This window comes from Cervus canadensis, chromosome 19 (assembly GCF_019320065.1).
Source record: "Cervus canadensis isolate Bull #8, Minnesota chromosome 19, ASM1932006v1, whole genome shotgun sequence".
Classification (NCBI taxonomy): Eukaryota; Metazoa; Chordata; class Mammalia; order Artiodactyla; family Cervidae; genus Cervus; species Cervus canadensis.
The window spans coordinates 50,821,646-50,845,642 of NC_057404.1; the positions used below are offsets into that span (position 1 = coordinate 50,821,646).

The window sequence follows — 23,997 nt, forward strand, 5'->3', positions numbered from 1 at the left end:
AATAGTTGAATGGCATCACCGACTCAATGGACATGAGTTGGAGTAAATTCCGGGAGTTGGTGATGGACAGGGAGGCCTGGCGTGCTGCAGTTCATGGGGTCGCAAAGAGTTGGACCTGACTGAGTGACTAAACTGAACTGATACTGTAAATATCTGACAGAGTTGGGATTCAAATCCAAGTCCATGTACCTCTAAACCCAAACTTCAAGACTTCATTGAAGGCATCATCTTATCTACCTGTTGCAAACTAAATATCTTGAATAATTATACCAACTATTTCGAACTTTTCTGTCCAGGAATTGGTTATGACTTTATCATTAATCTGTTGACTAACTTTGGAAAAAGGAAGGATATTTAGCCTAATAGCTTTCAGTTAACCATCAAACTCCAGAAGGATATTCCCAGGACACTGGTTGTCTCTGACCAATAATACTACCACAGATGGTGAGAGATTAAAAAAACCCACACAAGTAACCTGTGTTAGAACTACATAATTGAGAATTTCCCCATTTAACAAAAACTTCATGGTAGTAGCATTCAGTAAACATTCATACTGTTTTTGGTAGGAATAATAACCGTATCTGCTTCAGTATTATTGGACTGTTTTTTCATTTCTCCTCATTTTAGCAGGAATGTTAGCCCTTCTTTTATCCTCTCTCTCATTCTTCCTCCTTTTTTTTTTCATTCTTCCTTCTTACCAGTATTTTTTTTCTGTACTCTTGATAGCAAACTATTGAGAGTTTACCCCATAAGTTTAATAATATGACGTAATTTTAAAATACATGGGGGTTTCCCTGGTGGTCTAGTGGTTAAGACTGTGCTTCCAGTGTAGAGGGCTCAGGTTTGATCCATGGTTGGGGAACCAAGGTCCCACATGCCACATGGCATGACCACAAAAAAAAAAGGCACTCAAAACCAAAACAAGCAAAAATAATAAAAGAAAATACATGCACTAAGATGAGAGTAGTGCGAAATCTTATGCTTCACTTAAGGCCTCTCCAATTACTCATTTCTGCTTATTAGATAGCATTCCCATACTTTTTGGTTCATGTGTATATGATTAATCATCCTATAATATGCTATGTAGCAACATGGATGCAAAACAAGTCAGGTTGAAAAATGTCTGTGGCACATCCTACCATTCTAGATGATCAAATGAAGATACCACCTGGGCCTTGACACCATCTAGTCTGGTTATTCTGGGCCTCTGTCTTGGAATGGATTTGTTCTAAAAAATTTCTTACTTGTTAATTTTTACAAATACATTAATAGATTTTTGGATTTTTGTGTTTTGCTCTATTATAGAATTCTGTTTAGAATGTGTATTTTATGCCTCCTAGAATAAGGAACTTTGATAACTCATTCCATTCTTTAAGAAACCTTAAAGTCAAAATTTGTTCTCTTCTCAAACATATATTTCTCCTGCAATACCTGAAGACAGTTTTGTCCTTATTTATGCCAACTTAATTTCTCAGGAGAAATGAAAGTCAACATCACCCTCCAGAGTGATGTGTCTGTGTACAGAGGCATTCAGTCATTTGGTCTTTCACTTTGCAATATTTACTGAGCTTTTAATATTTTCCAAGGATTTTTGCCAACCTTCAATTGCAAATTGAAAGGAAATTTTGTTTCTTGAAAATACTTGCCTAAAATGTCAAGTGAAAGAATATTTGGATTTTTGTTTTAACAAAGCATTCAACTCCTTGGTTAGTCGAAGGATCTTTTAAAATCATCAACTGAATACAATTCAAAATTATCTCCATAAACTATTACAATAAAAAACTTTAGAATGTCAGGGAGAGAAAAGAGCACCTAGTAATTTGAAGCAGTTATTCAAATGCCCACCCTTAAATTTAGTTCCGTGAAATGTGGTGTTAATGTTTGTTTTCAGTGTGTGTCATTTTTTTAGCATGTAGTTTTCAGTCATTTTGTTTCCAGGGTGTCATCTTGAAGAGTGAATGAACGTAGCCAGAAGCCAGAACCACAAAGCCTTTATTTTATAACACAGAGTTTGGAGTTCTGCCTAATTTTTTTTTCAACAATCATGTTATTTCAGGTGGAACCACCCCTGCTCAGTGGGAAGATATTACAGGAACTACGCCATTAACATTTGTCAATGAATGTGTTTCCTTTACAACCAATGTGTCTGCCAGGTATGGTTATTACTGCACAGAAAAAACCATTGAAATTGTGTGCCCAAATGTCTTTTGTTTTGCTTTGTTTCATAGATTCTTTAAAAGTAATTTTTTTGGGGTTTGGTTTTAAATATGGCCTGCATTTACTTTCATGTCTTAAACCAGACTCGCCAGTAAATGTAATAGTGATAATGCATTAATGAAGTATGAAGTACAGCCATTCAGATTAAAATCTAAAGAAAATAAATTATTGCCAGCTATTACTGTATGACCCAGACTCTGGTTTTAGCAGCCACAGCTAATTTCTCCAGTCCTGAAGGACTTAGGAATGATGGGTTTCCTGCTGTCAACAAAGCAGCCTGAACTGGTTTTTTTCAAACGTAATGATAACCAAACCACAGAGCATGTTAAGGTTTGCTTACACAGTTTAGAGTTTTCAGTGACTCTTAATGCATCACAGCATATTTACATATTATCCTTTTTGTGTCACGTATCTTTCAAAAGCTTAATTTGTCTAGTTTTATTGCATGTGTGTACACCAGCTCAACTTATTAGTTCTCATTTGCTTGATCTTTAATGGATTGCCAAGTGTTTTCCTATTTGTTTAATTTGATTACTGTAAAATCTTGTGACTTAAGAAGAGCAAGAGGCAGTATGTCCATTTGAAAGGTGAGAAAGCTGAAGTTGAGAGTGGTTAGCTTACATTCTTATTCAGGGAGTAAAACGATAGATGCATGGATAACAGTGCACAGCAACAGCTGGGTGTAGTGACGCTTTGTAGTCTGAGCCACCCAGAGGGCTCAACTCTGAGTCTCTGGTCCTGTGCGTCTGTGTGCCCTGCCGCTCGCTCATCTCCACTCTGATGCCAGGAAACGACAAGTTCTGAATGGAAAGGTACAAAAGAGTTACTGAAAAAATTCAAAAAAGGGTGTTCACATCAGAGTGGTCAGAGAGAAGGTAGCCCATGAGATAGAAACCTAACAGGCAGGTAAAAGTGGAAAAGAAGGTAACATGAGCCAAGATGCAGATGGGCATTGGAGGCTGGCAGCAACAGAGTCTATAATTCAGAAATAATGCTGGAATGTTGGCTAACATTATTTACAGCAGGCCTTATAGGAGAGACAAAGAAATCAGGAGTTATTACATTATTATAGGAATAATATAATTCTTTCAGACAGTCGAAGAAGCAGTGAATCAAGTATAGGTGAGTCAGTATAAAGAGGAAGGAGGTAATACTGAGTGCCTGCCAAGAACCAGGAGCTATGCTGCCTTCAACGCTTTACAGTAAATGAAAGAAGCCAGACCCAAAAGGACAAATATTGCATGTCTCCACATAAACGAGGTACCTAGGGTAGGCAAGTTCATACAGACAAAGTTTAACAGCTTACCAGGGACTGAGGTGAACGGTAAAGTTTGAAGTTATCGTCTAATGGGTACAGTGTCTCTGTTTGGGATGATGAAAAATTTCTGGAAATGGAGAGTGGCTGTGGTCATGCAGTATTTTATTTATTTATTTTTTTTTCGTGCAGTATTTTAAATGTACTTAATGCCAGTGAATTGAGCACTTAAGAATGGTTAAGATGACAAATTTTATATGATCATTAGTGCACACAGCCCATTTCTTGGAGTTGAGGCTGCCAATTAAATCATATTTTATCCCAATTAAAAAGTAGAAGAGAGATGGATCAGGAACTTAAAGGAAAGAAAAACTAAGAAGATAAGGAAATTTCCAAACGTTTAAAGATTATGAGCAATGAGTCAGGAAGGAGGGATCAGTGATGGAGGAAGGTTTCAAAGTGAGAGGACGTGGAATAAATCTTTGATGTGTATAAAGAGCAAATTGAGAAAAAGTGCATCTGATGGTTACTGCTTTTTCTGTGAAGTTACCTTTCTGAAGGCCTGAGGGGTGTCGTAAAGGTTTAGCAACATTACTATAATGTATAAAACGATATCTGAGAAAAAATTTACCAAAATATGTCACAGATTTGACTGAGGCTAGAAATCATAAATTCACAAAGCCAATGACTTCTTCTATGGGTTATATTAAGCAATATTTAGGAGTTCTGATGCAAAAGCATATTTTTTAAAAAGTAGGTTGGTTGATCCAACCTTGGTGACTATGAGTCTTTTGGAAAAGAATGATGAGATGAAGAAACATTAGGTAGTTTTTGTTGAAAAGAGTTTTAGGAACTGAAATGAAGAACAGCAGGGCCGATCAAAGAATATAGAAGCTCATCCAGCAAGATATTGGCATGATACCAGGGTGCACCACAAAAGGATTCTAGACCCTGAAGATGTATTTCAGAAGACTGAATACTCAGACTTTCCAGGGAAGAAAGTCACACAGTGTTTAATATTTGACCTTGAACACCTAGTGCCTCCTTGTCTCTCCCTCCTCCTCATCGGTCCCCCTCCATGTCCTCCCTTCCCTGTCTTTTTTTCCCTTTGTTTTTGCTTTCTCTCATTCTCTCCCTCTCTTGCTTCTCACTTTTTCCAAGAGGCATGTAATGATTACTCTGATTGTATTGAAGGAACTGATTTGTTTCTCACGTAACTATCCTTTCTCACAGTTGTGGAGTCCATGGATACAGAGGACCGCCCGTATTCTGCCTTTTTGTAAAATGAGCCTGAGCATCTGGGGATCGCGATATCTGTGGAGTTCCAAGAACCAATCCTCCATGGATACTGAGGGATGACTGTAATTAAATTTCAGATAACTGACTTTATTTTATTTTATAGGTTCTGGCTGATTGATTGTCGACAAATTCAGGAATCTGTTACCTTTGCATCACAAGTGTATAGAGAAATTATCTGTGTACCATATATGGCCAAATTTGTAGTGTTTGCCAAATCACATGACCCCATTGAAGCCAGGTTGAGGTGTTTCTGCATGACTGATGATAAAGTGGATAAGACCCTGGAACAACAAGAAAACTTTGCTGAGGTGGCCAGAAGCAGGGACGTGGAGGTACTGTGTTTGAAAAACCAATTTATGTTAGTATGTTGTTTATACCTCTTTTAATATACTTAAAATAGTATTTAATAAATGTTATTCAGTCGCTCAGTCATGTCCAACTCTTTGCGATCCCATGAACTATAGCTGTCCAGGCTCCTCTGCCCATGGGATTTTCCAGGCAAGAATACTGGAGTGGGTAGCCATTTCCTCTTCCAAGGGATCTTCCCAACCCAGGGACTGAACCTGCATCTCCTGCTTTGGCCGATGGGTTCTTAATGCTGAGCCACCAGGGAAGCCCATCTAATAAATAACGCCATCAAAAACAGACCAGTCAACATCTTGATCAGTTAGAAGGCCAGTGTCTAAAATGTGCCATTTTTAGCCAGTTTGGACCCATTCATTAGGGATAAAAGGACTCTTTTAAAGATTTTTAAGGGAAAAATTATACATTATTCATAAACATTAAAATTCTTAAAATGTGCATACAATAATCTTTAAATTCTGACTGACATTTTGTCTTATCTGTGACAAGCATGTACCAGCACTCCCTCTTACTAGTAACAGGAATCTTCAAATGCACAGGGGCATTTAATCTTACTATACTCAGGTCTAACCCTGTGCTGTGTTATTTTCCCAAATCAATATGTCTTTAAATCATAAATTTATATTTGTTTTTGACATCACAATAAATTGGGTTACTTGAATTCAATATCAAAGGTCCACACTGATGGAAAATTAAGAAACAAGAAAAAGTAGTGTAACAAAACCCTGGATATTGTTCCAGTAATGTAATAATTTCAGCTATTGTATTCTTTTTGTTTTTCTCTATTTTCATCAGGTCCTAGAAGGAAAACCCATCTACGTTGATTGTTTTGGCAACCTGGTGCCATTAACCAAGAGTGGCCAACATCATATATTCAGTTTTTTTGCCTTCAAAGAAAACAGACTTCCTCTCTTTGTCAAGGTAATATATACATAGAATTTGGTATGCATTTTATTCAGCATCAAGAAAGGCTTTGACTTCCTTTGGTAGAAGAGAATATTTGCTTTTCAATCATTTCTAATGATTTTTTAAAAATATTTCTATAAAATTTTAAACTCCTAAAAACTATTTTTTAAAATTTCAGATTCAACCTTGATTTTTAGTTATAGGCCAAGAATGAGGGACACATCGCCAACTGATTAATTAGGAAAACTGGTCATTCTTTTCCAAATTTTAAGAGAAGCCTCTCTTTATTTTTTTGACTATTATTTCTTTTAAATATTTGTGCTTAAATTTTTTTTAATATATGAACTTCACAAATGTGGAGACCAAAAAGAGTTCTTAGTGACAAATTTTTGTAGTAAAAGCTCTTAAAAGACCCAGTTAATCTATCAAGAGATTATCCCAGATAGAGCAATAGACTGGATATACTTTCATAAATTCATTCAACAAACATTTGTGGAGACACTTCAGTGTACCATGAATTTGTTGTCCCTGTTTAGGAATATTAATCTGGGTTAGGAATTTGTCAGTAACATATGCAAGTTGCATTTCAGATACCAGTTCTGAAGAGAACAAAAATGAGTATGAGGGAGAGATTCATGAAATAAAAGGAAATAATAATTCTATTTAAGTTTTAATGTCTGTTTTCTCAAGATCTCTACTGAAGGCCTTCATTGTGCCATTTCTGGTTCAGTGGTTTGCCTGATTAAAGATAGGTTCTTCTAAGGAGTAGTGGATCCATTTACCATAAACAGCTATGTAATTATGCTAATATTTGATATTGTTAGTGGGCAAAAGTTATCCTATAGACACCAAATACAAAAATAGGAAAATGACTTAAACATTTCTCTAAAGAAGTTGCACAAATGGCCAATGAGCACATAAAAAGATGTTTAACAGCATAGAAATTCAAATCAAACCACTATGAGATACCACTCAATGTTCATTAGGATGGCTATTATCAAAAACACAACAAAACAAAAAATATAGCAAATATTGGTGAGGATATGGAGAAATGAGGACCCTGATGCATTGCTGGAAGGAATGTAAAATAGTGTAGCCATTCCATACTGTGGAAAATAGTATGACAGTTCCTCAAAAAGTTAAAACATAGAATTAGCATATCATCCAGCACTTCCCCAAAAATTAAAAGCAGGGACTCAACCCGTTACTTGCAGTGTTCATAGCAGCATTATTCCCAATAGTCAAAAAGTGAAAATATTCCAAATATCCATCAACAGATGAATGGATATACAAAATGTGATATATGCATATAATGTAATATTATTCAGCCTTAAAATGAGTAAAATTAGCCAGACACCAAGAGACAAATATTGTATGTTCCCTCTTATATGAGATACCTAGAGTCGCCAACTAGTCAGAAAATAGAATAGTGGGTACCAGGGTATGGAGGAAGGAAGGGATGGAAAATTATTGTTTTATGGAAACAGTTTCAGTCTGTGAAGGTGAAAACATTCTGAAGATGAATGGTTGTAATGATTGTACACAATGTGTATGTACTTAATGCTACTAAACTATACATGTAAAAATGATTAAAATGATGTTTTATGTACAATGTAACACAACTTTAAAAAAAATGAAATTCTGGTATATATTGCGATGTGATTGAATCTTGATAGTATTATGCAACCTGAAATAACAGATACAAACGAACAAAGATTGTATAACTCTGTCTATACAAGGTACCTAGAAGAAGCAAATTTATAGGGACAGAAAGTTAAGTAGAGGCTACTGGGTGCTGGAGGGAGAGGAGAATGGGGAGTTATTGTTTAATGGTAAAACGTTGCTGTTTGGGATGATGGGAAATTTTGCACAGTAGTGATAATCAAATAACTTTGCGAATGAGCTTCATGCCACTGAGTTGTATGCATAATAGTGGTAAGAATATAAGTGGGAATGGTCAGGTTTTTTTTTTGTTTTTTTTTTTTACGTTCTTTTTTTGGGAATGGTCAGTTTTATGTTATGTATACTTTACCACAATTTTTTAAAAGCTGAATGATTTTTTTAATCATTCTAAATGATAATAGGAAAGGGGAAAAGGAACACTTCCAAATCATCACTCAGTGTTAGCAAGTGAATTTTACTTTTCTCTGGTTCTTTTGAGTGTCGTCTCACTAAAGTAAACAGTGTGTGTCACATGTGAGTGAAGCATGTATGCCTTTCTTGTTTAAGGTACGTGATACAACTCAGGAACCTTGCGGACGACTATCATTTATGAAAGAGCCAAAATCTACGAGAGGCCTGGTGCACCAAGCTATTTGCAACTTAAACATCACCCTGCCAATTTATACGAAGGTATTATAATCTGCTATAGTGCAATTCAGGCTGTAGAGGATTTGATTTTCAAATCCTTTAGAATAGATACAAGTAAAGACACTGAATGCAACCGTGTATAATAGTCATTTTTGATACCCTGTCCAATTTGTGATTTTCCTTTTAAGTAAGGGAAAAAGTAGCTCTGCCTCATTTTGCATTAAATTCACTTTGATGGAAGAGTTTCTATAAGTATGTATTGGATATGTAAGAGAAAATTTCGATCTAAGATGTAACCTTTTGGACTGATTTTGAACATAAAATAATTCACTTTGCCTTCCTTATTGTTTTTATGTGCCCTCCTGGCACCATGCTAGTAGTGCTTTCAGCCCCGCCAAAACATTATCAGTTTATTCATTTCTGTTTACTACCAGTTCACAGGTGGATTATGTATTATGAAATTCAGAGCAACTTCAGGATATTTTACCTTGTTGCTAAAATAATTATGTGTTCGTTTTGTAACCTATACTATTTGGGGAGCATAAAATTCATTTTTCAACTATTTTAACATGATTAGTATACAAAATACTCACATGTTATAGGAATAGATTTGAAACATTGTTGAAAGGAAAATTAATACTTGACCCAAATCTACTAGAGGTTTTTCTTTCTATTCAAACCTCTCCTCTTTACAGAATTCCTTGATTATTCTGATCAAATCAAAGAAGACAAGAGAATGGATTAAATGTTGGGAAGAGCTTTTTTTATTTTTTGAAAAATTTTGACCAGTATTCCTTTTTAATGGAAAGTTCCCATGTGGCAATTTATAGAAGGTTATAGCAAGTTGTCAGAGTTTATTTTAGAGGCTGAGACGTGGGATACTGGCAGGTGAGACTTGGAGGAGAGGTGAAAAGTGAAAGTGAAAGTCACTCAGTCTTGTCTGACTCTTTGCGACCCCATGGACTGTACAGTCCATGGAATTCTGCAGGCCAGAATACTGAAGTGGGTAGCCTTTCCCTTCTCCAGGGGATCTTCCCAACCCAGGGATAGAACCCAGGTCTCCCTCATTGCAGGCGGATTCTTTATCTGCTGAGCCACAAGGGAAGCCCAGGAGGAGAGGTAGAAACATTTAAAAGCCTAAATCTTAACTCCACGAAACAGAACATTTTCTGTTTATTTTCTTTCACCATTTTTCATGATTAATTATTCTTACAAATTAGAAATTGTTCACATAGAGAAAACCATGTAGCATCATATTTAACACTAAATTCTTATTTAATGATGAAAAATGAAATTAAATACCAGAATCTGCATATGTAAATTTACATGTTATTACAAGAATTAGAATACATAAGTAGGCATATGCACACAAATAACTGTTATCTAATAGCATTCCAATGGTAAAGAATGTACTTTGGGGGTTGTGGTGCTGGTCACTTTTGAATCACTGAAGCAGAAAGCCAGATAAGAACCACAGAGAAATATGTAAATTCTGGGGCAATCCATCTGAGTGATGTGCAGAGATGAATGAGCTTTGTCTCTGATTCAAATGAGCTTTCAGTATGCTATAAAAGAAAGCATTTAGTTCATTATTTCTTCTTGTATCTAAATCAAGATATATCAGGCACAGTTATTAATTCAATGATGGTCCAGGACAGCTCTCCAATTAGTAACTAAAACAAAAAGAAAAAATTGACAAACATGGTAGAGTTTAGATATAGGTTAGAACAGAGTAGCTCTTTATTACAAGAGAACCCCTAAGTATTGCCTGTGTATTGAAAATATCTTCACTGCATGTTCCTTTGTGGCTTTTACCATGTTTAACCAATATCTGTAATGGCTGAGATATTCAGTTCAGCCAGTTCAGTCTCTCAGTCATGTCCAACTCTTTGCGACCCCATGGACTGCAGCACACCAGGCTTCCCTGTCCATCACCAACTCCCAGAGCTTACTCAAACTCATGTCCATTGGGTTGGTGATGCCATCCAACCATCTCATCCTCTGTCATCCCCTTCTCCTCCTGCCTTCAATCTTTCCCAGCATCAGGGTCTTTTCCAATGAGTCCGTTCTTCGCATCAGGTGGCCAAAGTATTGGAGTTTCAGCTTCAGCATCAGTCCTTCCAATGAATATTCAGGACTGATTTCCTTTAGGATGGACTGGTTGGATCTCCTTGCTGTCCAAGGACTCTCAAGAGTCTTCTCCAACAACACAGTTCAAAAGCATCAAGATATTATGCTGAGATATTATCATCACCATTTCTGTAGACATATGCCATCAAATCCATGAAATGTCACACTTTGTGGCTGCTGGTAACCTACATCTGAAATGAGTACATTTATAATATTAGTTCTTTTGCCTAATGGATTAGTATATTTATAATTTTGGTTCTTTCTTTTGTCTCTTGAATCTACAGATGTTTGCATTTAAATCAATCTTCTTTAATTTTTGTGCTTGTCTTCTGTAAACTGTTAGTAAGAAAACATATGCAAATGCTAACTGTATGCTTGCCTGTTGATGTTTGTTGTCAGGGTATTTAGTCTTGTCTTTTCTTCTAAATACTCTCTTACTCTTCCTGCTCTCTTTCTCCATCTTGCATGGCATCTTGGGGTGGCCAGGAATCAGAGTCAGATCAAGAACAGGAGGAAGAGGTAATTATATGGCATTGTCGCTTGTTAATGGCTGTGTCATTGCTATAACCACTGATAAGAGCACATGATTAACAGAGAAGGGTTATACAGTTGTTTTTAGTAATTGAAGGGTCACGATTTTACTTAACCTCCTTGAGCCTGTTTTCTCATGTTATGGACTGATTTCATAGGACAGTAAAACTTCTCTATAAATTATTACCTATCTGTGCAGTAATACAGATTTCTCTACCAACTACTGAAAACTAAACCACAATCTCAGTGGTTCTCAAAAGGTTGGTCAGGAGATGCTGGGAAGAGAAAACTATTTCCTTAGTACTGAGTCATCATTTCCCTTTTAGCCCCCATATCCTCACAAGCTGCACAGAAGTGTTCCAGAGGCTGCGCTGCATATGATGACATTATCACCCTGACACTATGGAATGTGTGCCTGTTTACACTTGGGTTCTTGTATTTTCTCAGCTTTCATTTGTAATGCAGATAGATATTTATATATGTTAAACATAAGCAAAAATTCTTCAGACTCACCAGTACTTTTTTAGGAGTATAAAGGGAGTCTCAAGAACAAAAAGTTTGAGAACCACTGAAATCAAAAGGAGCATATAGTTCATCCCTTTTACTATACTAATATTGTAATGCAGAACTCTACTAATAATTAGCACTTCCTTTAAGGTAAACATTTTATTAAGTATTCCACATACCCCATCAATAGTGATCTCACAATCATGCTAAAAGATGTATATTGTCATACCATAGGTGCTATATGACAGATGAAAAAAATGAGTCTTAGAGAGGTTACCTTGAATAAATAGCCATTTGAATTATACCTGCTTTGATAGTCAAAGAAGGTATGTGTTTGTTTTCCTAATAAAGATCTGAAACTGCCTAAGCATTATAGAAATGAAAAAAATTATTGAAAAAGTTCTTATACTTAATTAACATATTGCTTCATATCTCTAAGACAGACAAATGGAATTGTTATTTGTTTCACATAAATGTTTTCAAATATATCAGTTTTCTTTTTTAATGTTATTCTGATGGATTTGAAATACAAAGCTATGAAGAAAAACGTAATAAATACCCTTGTGCTCACTAGCTTAAAATTTAAGGCCTTTATCAGTTCAGAGACTACCCTTCAATTCCCTTCTTTATTCATACCAGCTGTGGAGCAGGATGAGAGGGGTGATTATAGACTCATTGTCCTACCGTGTATGGCCAGATGCACAATAAACTTACAAGACTGAAGCCATTCTTACCTTCAAGTTACAGTCACTCTTTGTCTCACATATTCAGTTTCCCTTCTGTAGTTGATGACTCGATCCCCAGGCTGGTCAAAATGGTACCTACATACCTTGTTGAAAGAGCAACAAAATTATGAAACCAGCTTTGCTATTATATCCAAATGAGTTTTTCTATTAGGCTTACGATTTTCCTGTTGAATATTTTCAGGAACTATTCAGTGCAATACATCTAGTTTGTGTTATTTTGGGGATTTGGAATTCTGTCTTGTAACCAATAATGAAACTGTTTCTATAGAACATATCACCCTGGCATGTTCTTTGCTTTTTCTCAACTAAATTGACACTTACTGTTTTATTCCTACTTCACTTTTTTTTTCCTGGCCCTTTTCCCTAATGCATATTTTTAACATCAAACACCTCTAAGTCATATCTTCCCAAAGAAACATGTTGGAAAGGACTTTGTACCCATAGTGTCTAGAGAGCAGATTTATTTTTTCCAAAGTTAGGATAAGAATCAAAGACACTCTTGGGAAAAACTGTAGCAAATTACTCTGACCTTCCTATAACTTATGGTGTCTCCCATGTTTATAATTATGATAGAGTTTATTGTGTAAATCGGGGGTGTGGGACACAACACTATTTGTAACCATTCAATTTATATATCTTTTCTTTCAGATCGATATGACATCAGAAAAAAGTAAGATTTCAAATAAAACTGAGTTTGTTTGAAAGCTGGCTACAATAAAGAAAAGCATGAATTAAGATGCAAGCTAGTTGCCATTACTAACCACTATAATAATTATATTTTTATATTATCCTTATTAATCATTAATATATTTTTGGAAAAGCAGCTTGGCCAGTTAAATTATGAATATATCTAATTTGTGAGCAAATTATCAGTAAAATGCAATGATTATTCATCTAAGCATTCACTTTCTTTTGGATCCCTGTTAACCCTGCTTTTTGCTGTTATGCTTGTTTAGAAACTCACCCTAACGTTTTTGTCCATTTGTTAGCATAACATTGTCATCTCATTTTTTTAAGCTCTGATGTGACAGTATCACTTTTTATATCAAGCAACCCTGACATCGGTAGAGAGCTCATGACTTATATAGGCCACACCTGCAAAAGTGATACTGTCTTAATAGTTCTCAGCTAAAGCTAACGCGCCCCTCACCCCCCCACCCCTTGCACCTCTTACTGTGGTGAAGTGTAACTGACTTCTCTAGGGCTGAGGTCTAACAGACTTTTGTAAAAGTGTTCTGAAAAAGTAAGAACCAGGAAAAGCAAAAATGAAAACCTCCTGGATGAAATTACTAATCATAACAGTATGTCATAAGTCATAATAGGGCTAATTTTAAATAATGATGCAAAGCCTAAACATAATATAGTACAGAAAGAACTGGTTTTTATAGACATTGAAAGAGCTATGTTAGAGCTCATTTTAGGTTTGTAACATTCAGTTAGATTTTCAGTTTGTTGGCTTGTTTCTGATGACTACGTTCTTGTGTGGAAGAAGTTGAGTTTTTCAGGATTCTTTCTTACTCTTATGCCCCAAATGCTTTAGAAAAAAAATCTGATTTTTAATGTTTATTCATCTTAAGATTTATTTTGATTCACTGTATTTCACAGTGCTATTCACTAAAGGAGAAAACTTAGAAGTATGTTTAATATGGTCTTTAGGCCCAATGCAGTAATCTTTGGACTTTCCCCTGCTTTCTTGAAGTCCTACCTAGCACAGTGTAATTTACTGTGTAAGTTTTTTAAATAATTAGTTAAGAGTCTCCTTACCCTCTTAAATATGAGGGTTAAGATCATGATGTAAGATACAAGCTAGTTGCCATTATTAACCACTATTACTCCCCACTATAAATCATTGTTTAGGACTAGCATATTTAAAATTCTGGATGTTTTCATTGTTTTATATCTGAACAAATCTGTATTAATATAAGTTAAATATATCCTTATATACACATTTCACAGAGTATATCTCAACAAATATTGATTCTCTCAAGAGAAGGCACTATGTTTATAAAAAATTTTACATTATTATTGCTTTCATTAATTCCTTTTTATAAAGAGATTTATTATTCCACTTTTTTCTTTGGTACTAATATGTTTATTTAAATGACCCTTTATTCCTTAGATACAAGCTTATAGGAATTAAAAATTCATCCATCTGGCTCAATCATTAAAAAAAAAAAGGTTACTCTATTGATATAGTGCCATTAATCCTCCTGAATGAATCACAAGGTATTGTGACTGTTTAAAAATTTTCAAATATAGGCTTACATTTGGCTTCCCTTTGAGGGGGCTACACTGTGCAGCATGTGGGATCTTAGTTCCCCGACCAGGGATCAAATGTTTATCCCCTGTAGTGGAAGCTCTTAACCACTGAACTGCCAGGGAAGTCCCATGTTTTGCTTTCTTTTAGTGTAAAAACAATCCTAAAATAATCTTCATCCAGGTATGAAATAACCTCCAAAGAAGGGCTCTGTTGAAAGGACTTTTTGAACTAAGGTCTTTTCATGAGTAAATCCTAAAAGAGTTTGAGTTTTCCTCCTTGCTTTAATGGATGCAGGTACCTACTACCCATGCCTCAGACATACTGCATTGAGCATCTTGTGTATGGACTTTTAGGCAAATAAATATGCTTCACCATAGTAACGTTTTCCACATTTGTTCTAATTTCTCACCATCCTCCTGCCCGTGCATTTCAGCAAGGCTGCCTCTCCCACCAGTTTTAGTCCACCTTTGCTTTGCATGGAAATAACTTGGCTTACATAAACTGTGCGTGTGTCCCGTGTGACTGTCTCTGATTTGGGTTGCCATGCATCACATTTTAACTCTGGACTCACATATAAGTTTGATCACAATCGTTTTTGTTGTTTTTCTCTCCTTTCCTTTCTTTCCCTCCTTGGTCTGTCCATTACGTGTCTAAGCAAGGAGGTTGCTCCAAGGAAAGGACCATGCCTCTCAGCACAAGACTGTTTGTTTCATTGTTAGGTGTGAATTTCCCTTAGATGAAATGCCGGTTTGCAGCTGATTCAGATATATTTTATATAGTCATTGTATATTGGCAGAACTAAACATGCTGCGTTCCAGATTTTTCTATGATTAAATAATGTATATACAGCATTAGGAAGTATTCTGAGTTTGCTACTACTGGCTTTCTCCTAGAGGAAATCAACTATCTGCGATTTCTAATGCTTTTTTCCTTTTTTTCCCATATTCATTTTTTTTCGACATTGATCTGTAACATCTGAACAATCTTGAGATATCTGTGTAATTTCACTGCGTTCGTTCTTTGTTTTGTGATTGTGTGTGTCTTGATTATTTGTTAAAGCTTTGTTATATGTGTGGATGTGCTACAAGTGAGAAAATTAAGCAAGTTATTTCCTGCTCATTTTTCCTTTTCAGTTTTTTTTTCCGTTAGCCTTGCTTTGCTTTTGTATCCTGAGACCTTGTGGATCCACCATTCCCAGCCCATTTTGTTGTCCCTCCCGCCACGACAGGAAAAGACACTGTGTCGTTTCAGTCCTGATTACATTTGCCAATATCTTTTTTGATTTCCATTTTACTTTCGATGTTTTTCCATTCACATCAAAGATGATGAGACAGAATCTACAGAAACATCTGTCCTGAAAAGTCACCTCGTTAATGAAGTTCCTGTCCTGGCAAGTCCGGACTTGCTCTCTGAAGTTTCTGAGATGAAACAAGATTTGATCAAAATGACCGCCATCTTGACCACAGATGGATCTGATAGGGCAGGTTCCATCAAAGTGAAGGAGCTGGTGAAGGCTGCCGAGGAAGAGCCAGGGGAGCCTTTTGAAATTGTTGAAAGAGTTAAAGAGGACTTAGAGAAGGTGAACGAAATCCTGAGAAGCGGAACCTGCACAGGAGATGAAGGCAGTGTGCCGAGGTCTCAGCCAGAGAGAGAGTTAGTGGAAGAGGAGTGGGTCATTGTCAGTGAGGAGGAGATAGAGGAGGCTAAGCGGAAAGCATCTTCAGAGATCACCGAACACCCATGTGTAGAGGTTAGACTAGAGAGAGAGACCAAAGCAGAAGTAGAGAAAGACTCAACGGGGCTAGTGAACTACCTTACTGAGGATCTAAATTCCTACGTGCCTCCTCACGAAGGGCAGCCCCAGAGGGAGCGAGGTCTGGTGGGGGAGAAGCGTGAGGCTCAGGGTCCCCGCAGGCGCTCAGAAAGCGAAGGCAAAGATGCACCCTCAGAGGAGACACAGAGTGCCCAGAAACAGCCCAAACCAAGCCTGGGGATAAAGAAGCCGGTGAGAAGGAAATTAAAGGAGAAACAGAAGCAGAAAGAGGATGGTTCACCAGCTAGTGCAGAAAAAACAGAAGTTAAAAAAGGTAGTTCAGAAGAGTCATTAGATGAAGACACAGGCTCAGCCCCCGAGCCTCTTCCCGCCGTCAAAGCTACGTCACCTTTGATCGAGGAAACGCCCATTGGTTCCATAAAGGACAAGGTGAAGGCCCTTCAGAAACGAGTGGAAGATGAGCAGAAAGGTCGAAGCAAGCTGCCTGTCAGAGTCAAAGGCAAAGAGGATGTGCCAAAAAAGATAACCCAAAGGACACATTTGGCTGCATCCCCCTCTCTGAAGTCAGAGAGGCACGCGCCAGCATCCGCCGCCTCTAGAACAGAGAGACACCCTTCTCTTTCCTCCTCTGCCAAAACAGAAAGGCACCCTCCGCTATCACCGTCGGGTAAGAACGAGAAGCACTCACCCGTGTCACCCTCCGCGAAGACGGAAAGACACTCACCGGTGTCACCCTCCGCGAAGACGGAAAGGCACTCACCCGTGTCATCCTCAAGTAAAACCGACAAACCCTCACCCGTGTCACCCTCGACCAAAACCGAAAGACACCCCCCGGTGTCCTCTTCTGCAAAAACAGAAAGACACCCACCTGTTTCGCCATCAGGTAAGACAGACAAACGCCCCCCTGGATCTCCCTCTGGGAGAATCGAGAAACATCCGCCAGTATCTCCTGGCAGAACAGAGAAACGCTTGCCGGTGTCACCCGCGGGAAGGATGGAAAAGCATTCTCCCGTCTCAAGCTCCGGGAAGACTGAGAAGCACCTGCCAGTGTCACCTTCTGGGAAAACAGACAAACAACCACCTGTCTCCCCCACCTCAAAAACAGAAAGAATCGAGGAGACCATGTCTGTTCGGGAGCTGATGAAAGCTTTCCAGTCAGGTCAGGACCCATCGAAACATAAGACCGGACTCTTTGAGCACAAATCTGCAAAACAAAAACAGCCACAAGAAAAAGGCAGAGGTCGGCTAGAAAAGGAAAAGGGACCGATAGTAACCCCAAGAGAAACGCAGAAAATGGAGAGTCAGACAATCAAACGAGGCCAGAGGTTCCTGGTCACAGGACTCTCAGAGCCCAGAAGAGCAGTCCGTGCTTCCTCCACAGGGTTTAAGAGAGAAGATGGGGCTGGAGAAAAGGAGAAATCTCTCAACCACAGAACACCCGAACCTGTTCAGCCAGTGCCTGAAGAAGAAAGCCATAAAGATAGCGAAGTCCCCAAAGAAAAGCTGGCTGACGACCAGGGAGACATGGATCTCCAGATCAGCCCAGACCGGAAAACCTCCACTGACTTTTCTGATGTCATTAAGCAAGAACTGGAAGACAATGATAAATACCAGCAGTTCCGTATGAGTGAGGAGCCTGAGAAAGCACAGCTTCACTTAGACCAAGTGCTCACTAGTCCTTTCAACACAACATTTCCACTAGATTACATGAAAGATGAGTTCCTCCCAGCCCTGTCTTTGCAGAGTGGCGCCTTACCTGGCAGTTCTGAGAGCCTGAAGCCCGAAGGGGTGGCCGATTCTCCGTGTGGCAGCCTGATGGAAGGGACCCCTCAGATTAGTTCAGAGGAAAGCTATAAGCATGAGGGCCTAGCCGAGACCCCCGAGACAAGCCCAGAGAGCCTTGCCTTCTCGCCAAAGAAAAGTGAGGAGCAGATTGGGGAAACACGTGAAGCTACCGAGTTAGAACCACCACCAGAAAGTCATTCCGAAAAAGGACATCCCTCAACCAAAGATGTTGCCGACGGTTCTGAAGGGCAAGGTGCTGCAGTCACCGAGGCCGCAGAGTCCTCTGCTGAGTGTCAGCTGACAGAGGCCACCCCAGACCCTTCCAAAGACATGTGCCCCCCACAAGAAGGTGACAGCCTTGGCGGTCAAAGTGTATCATTAGCAAAAGAAACACCTGAAGGGCTGACTGAGGGAGTGACCTGTGACGAAGGTCCACTTGCACACATTAGTCCAGCCCATGAGACGCAAACTGATACCAAAGCTCAGGAATCCACAGCCGCCAAGCCCTCAGAGGAGGCAGAGGCCTCGCAGTTGTCCGAGGCTGCTGTAAAGGCAGGCTCAGGGACTGAATCAAAGCCCCAGGCAGCCATTAGAAGTCCCCAAGGGTTAGAACTTGCACTCCCTAGCCGCGAGAGTGAGGTTTTCAGCCCCGGGGCTGATGAATCCTTCGCTGTGAGCCACAAAGACTCCCTGGAGGCCAGCCCTGTGCTGGAAGATAACTCCTCACACAAAACTCCCGATTCTCTGGAACCGAGTCCTCTGAAGGAATCCCCTTGCCGTGACTCTCTTGAAAGCAGCCCTGTTGAACCAAAGATGAAGGCTGGAATCCTCCCAAGTCACTTTCCTCTTCCTTCAGCTGCTGCCAAGACCGAGCTCTTCACGGAAGTGGCCTCTGTGCGGTCCCGGCTGCTCCGAGACCCCGACGGCAGTGCCGAGGATGACAGCCTCGAGCAGACGTCACTCATGGAGAGCTCGGGCAAGAGCCCCCTTTCCCCAGACACCCCCAGCTCCGAAGAAGTTAGCTATGAGGTCACGCCCAAAACCACAGACACAGGCACCCCAAAACCGGCTGTGATTCCTGAATGTGCGGAGGAGGACGACTCAGAAAATGGGGAGAAAAAGAGGTTCACGCCGGAAGAGGAAATGTTTAAAATGGTGACCAAAGTCAAAACGTTTGATGAACTTGAGCAAGAGGCAAAGCAGAAAAGGGACTACAAAAGGGAACCCAAGCAGGAGGAATCTTCATCCTCTGATGCAGATGTCGACTGTTCAGCAGACACGGATGAACCAAAACACACAGAAAGTGTGGAGGATGAAAGTGATGCTCCTGTGGTAGTGACAACAGAGGGCAGGAAGACTTCTTCCTCCTCAGAAAGTGAACCTGAGTTGACACAGCTGAAGAAAGGTGCTGACTCGGGCCTCTTGGCAGAGCCAGTTATTCGCGTGCAGCCTCCTTCCCCACTTCCATCCAGCATAGACTCAAATTCCAGTCCTGAAGAAATACAATTCCAGCCTATCGTTTCCAAACAATACACTTTTAAGATGAATGAAGATGCTCAGGAAGATTCAGATAAATCAGAAGAAGAAAAAGATGATAAATCTTGCTTACCTGAAGACAGTCATGCTCCTGCCACTGATGGGCCAGAGATATCTTATGATGATCTGAATGGAGATACTTATCAGCCAAAACTTTGTGATAGCCTTGGGTGTGAGATTGGGAGTTCTAGCAACTCAGCCGCTCCTGTCTCTTCGGGTCCCCGAAGTTCCCCTAGTGATGATGTCAGTGAGCAGCTAGTTATCCATAAGGAATCACTAGCTCTCCAAGACACTGGTGTGAAAGACCTAGAAGAGGAGCTTGATGTTCCTGGAGTCGAATCTCCACAAGCCGATCCCCCCAGTGAAAGCTCTTCATCTTTCTCCTCTTTACCTCTCTGTCCAGCATCTGAAGCAAAAGGATTAGATGAAGACATGGTCTCTACAGCTTCTGCTACAGAAATGGAGGTCACAAAAACTGACCAAGCTTTTGAGAGCTTACCAGAGGACTGTTCCACTCAAGATTCACTCATTACTACTCAAACTGATAGATCATCCTTGGATGTTCCAGTGTCAGACCTAACAGAGACTGATGAAATCTATGATCCTCAAATCATAAGCCCTTATGAAAATGTTCCTTCTCAATCTTTTTTCTCTGGTGAAGAAAGCAAAACCCAAACAGATACAAGACACACAAGTTTTCATTCTTCTGAAGAGTGTTCTGTTACCATCACATCCTCTGTTGAAGCCATAGTAGAGACAAGCTCCTCTGATGAAACTGTTTCAAGTAAAGAATCTAATTTTGAGGACCAGGTCTTGGAAGTAGGATCCAAACAAGAGAGTACCTTGCAGGAAACACAGTCAGATGGAGCCTCCTCATCTATGGAGCCAACTGCACCAAAAACATCAACAGTTGTTGGTGAACAAATAAGCAAAGTCATCATCACAAAAACTGATGTGGATTCTGATTCCTGGAGTGAAATTCGTGAGGATGACGAAGCCTTTGAGGCTCGGGTGAAAGAGGAAGAACAGAAGATATTTGGTTTGATGGTAGACAGACAATCGCAGGGTACCACCCCTGACACCACTCCTGCTAGGACCCCAACTGAAGAGGGGACCCCAACCAGTGAGCAAAATCCATTTCTCTTTCAGGAAGGAAAATTGTTTGAGATGACCCGAAGTGGTGCCATTGATATGACCAAAAGGTCCTATGCTGATGAAAGCTTTCACTTTTTCCAAATTGGGCAAGAATCCAGGGAAGAGACTCTCTCACAAGACATGAAAGAAGAGGGTACAGGTTCTGAGCCCCCACAGGTGGAGACATCAGCTGAGTCATTAACACTCTCAGAATCAAAAGAAACAGTGGATGATGAAGCAGAGTTACTCCCAGATGACCTGAGTGAGGAGGTAGAAGAAATACACACTTCAGATACCCCACTTAGCTCCCAAATAGACATTTCAGCCTCCATAGAAACATCCATGAAAGAGGCTCCTTCTACAGGGCTTGAGGACCTACCCACTAGGCACATGGGTGATTCTGTTCCTCTGTCCAGTGTGAAGCAGCCAACTTGCCCTGACTTCCCTGAACAAGTTGTACAAGTTCAGTTAGATTTTCCCACAGTCACTAGGTCTGTATATTCAGATCGGGGTGATGATTCTCCCGATTCCTCCCCAGAGGAACAGAAATCAGTCATTGAAATCCCTACTGCACCCATGGAGAATGTGCCTTCTACTGAGAGCAAATCCAAAACCCCTGTAAGGACTATCCCCACTTCAACCTCAATACCTCCATCGGCGGAATATGAGAGTTCCCTTTCTGAAGATTCGCTACCCAGCCTGGATGAGGAAGGTAAAGAAGATGAAGCAAAACCACCCAGCCTGGATGAGGAAGGTAAAGAAGATGAAGCAAAACCAAAGTCTAAAATCCCCGTGAAAGCACCTGCCCAAAGAGTGGAGCAGCAACCTTCACATCTAGACTCACCTCTGAAGAAGACAGATGGTCCCCAGGGACAGGACTTGACAAGCAGCACACCAGATGATAGAAGCAAATCTGAATCCGATGCCAGTTTGGACGTGAAGACCAAATGTCCAGTAAAAATGAGAAGTTATATTGAGACAGATATAGAAAGCACAGGTGAGGAAGAGGAGCTTGAGTTAGAATCAGAGGAAGGGGCCACAAGACCAAAGATATTTGCATCCCGATTGCCAGTAAAGAGCAAAAGCACCACATCTTCCTGCAGGGGGCCCACAAGCCCCACAAAAGACAATAAGGAGCATTTCTTTGATCTTTACAGGAACTCCATAGAATTCTTTGAGGAGATTAGTGATGAAGCTTCCAAGTTAGTGGATAGACTTACACAGTCAGAAAGGGAGCAAGATTTAGTTTCAGATGATGAAAGTAGTAGTGCCCTGGAAGTTTCAGTAATTGAAAATCTGCCACCTGTTGAGACCGAGAACTCAATTCCCGAGGACATCTTTGACACAAGGCCCATTTGGGATGAGTCCATTGAGACTCTGATTGAACGCATCCCTGATGAAAATGGCCATGACAATGCTGAAGGTATTTGCCAGCTGCTGAGATTCCCTGTGCTACGCATGTCATAAATGTGATATAGTTTTTTTTGTCTGTTTTATTTGGTGATTTGTGTCTCATTTCCTTTAAGCTTTCTGTAGTGGTTACTATGTTTGTGTAAACTCTTTGTGTTTTGTGCTTTCTCTGTATACTCTTGTCCGTGGAAACAATCTCAAGATTGAGTAACGAGAATGCTTATGGAAAACATAAACATGATCGGCAGGCAACCAGGATCTTGCCTTTTCTCTAGCTGCTGCACGTGAGGCCATGCAAGTTTTGAGTTTTGTTGTTCTGACTTTCCAGGCTTAGCCTCAAATTAAGCACATGGATTTATTTGGTTTGGTTTTGTTATTATGAGGATTCATCGCTTTCTCTTCTTACCTTTGTGTACTTTGAAATAATTAGTACTTCGCAATTTTATGATCATTAGAAAGCCGTTTGCACAAGAAGATTTCACATATCATGAAATATTAATTGTTGTGGATTTGTTTTTGATTTAGAAAGGTTGGATTTCAGATACCAATGGTAAATACTTTAAGCAATCATAAGGTAAAAGCATGCTTTTCATTTATGCGACAGATGAATAGAGAATGGACTCTGATTAAATGCAGCAGACAACGAAAACTCAAACTTTGCATGATTTAAGTTGACTGTGAGGGGATGATGACCCTTTGAATTATGAAAAAAGGAAACCATAGATGGCTTTGAGAAGAAGCCTCTTGTCTTCCAATATCTCTACAATAAAGACTATTATTCTTAAATTTGGATTATAAAAAATGGCATGATACCATGACCTAAAATGCTGCCCATCAATTAATGGAAGTTAAAAATAAAAGGCAAAATTGTTGTCTGTGGGAGTATTACCTGAGTTTACTTAGTAGTAAGCAGACAGAAACTTTGCCCAAAAGACATATATACGTACTAATACAATATACACATACAATTATGTACATTTTATTCTTCCTTCTTCCAAGGTCACCAGGACCAAGAAAAACATTGTTTCTGGCCATACAGGAAAAAACCGGGATGGTCCGATCAACCCGTGATCTAGGTCTCTTTTGAATCTTGGATGTGATTTTTTGCTATGTGACTCGGAATTCATCTCATACTACCACAGGCAATAATAGGAGGTCCTAACCAATTACTCCACTTCTCCGTTCCATTTATGATTTTTCTGCTGTTTGATGAGCAAGATGAGTATCTTAGGGTGGGCAGTATCCTCTCAGACAATTTAAGAGGAAAGTCGTAAGATTACTAGAAATCAGTAACTTATGCAATATGTCCAATGACTAGTCTTGATTAAAGAGATATGGAAGCAGATGGTTTTCATGATTTTTATTAAATGTATTCCCCCATTCCATTCCAGAAATCAGGCAAACACACAATTTAATATGATTTAAAATGTAATAGTTAACTTGTGATGTAATCAAATATTTGGACAATTGACTATCTTTCTTTGGATGATCAGTATTGTGGTTCCTCTCCTGTCATGGACAACTTTTGGCCATTCTGTTTTTGACCTTCTGTAGATCAACAGGATGAGCAGGAACGGATTGAGGAAAGGCTGGCATATATTGCAGATCACCTTGGCTTCAGCTGGACAGGTAAAATGCATATGACCCATTTCTTCAACAAAACCTGCTTGGTTTGAGTGACATAGTTTGCATCAGCCAAGTGTCGTTAACAATGAGAAAGGTCTTTTTTTTTCCCCCTTGAGGAAGACCACACAGAATAGTGTAAACAGTGATAAACTGTGAACTCAAAAATCCAGGGTCTGCATCAACTCACTGTGTGAACCAGGGCCAGCCT

General features: G+C 39.3%; 1 protein-coding gene across 50 annotated transcripts in view; it reads left to right on the plus strand.

Annotated features, from left to right (window-relative positions):
• The window catches only part of ANK2 (ankyrin 2), a 696,383-nt gene that overhangs the window by 649,531 nt on the left and 22,855 nt on the right, over positions 1-23,997 (plus strand). For 40 of the 50 annotated variants that reach the window (XM_043438144.1, XM_043438160.1, XM_043438135.1 and 37 more), the window contains 7 exons: positions 2,057-2,153; positions 4,875-5,103; positions 5,930-6,055; positions 8,270-8,392; positions 10,967-10,999; positions 12,913-12,934; positions 23,718-23,792. In XM_043438144.1, coding sequence (XP_043294079.1) covers positions 2,057-2,153; positions 4,875-5,103; positions 5,930-6,055; positions 8,270-8,392; positions 10,967-10,999; positions 12,913-12,934; positions 23,718-23,792 — 705 coding nt within the window. The remainder of the gene's footprint in view (positions 1-2,056; positions 2,154-4,874; positions 5,104-5,929; positions 6,056-8,269; positions 8,393-10,966; positions 11,000-12,912; positions 12,935-23,717; positions 23,793-23,997) is intronic. The other 10 variants (XM_043438139.1, XM_043438155.1, XM_043438147.1 and 7 more) reach the window with 1 other exon arrangement.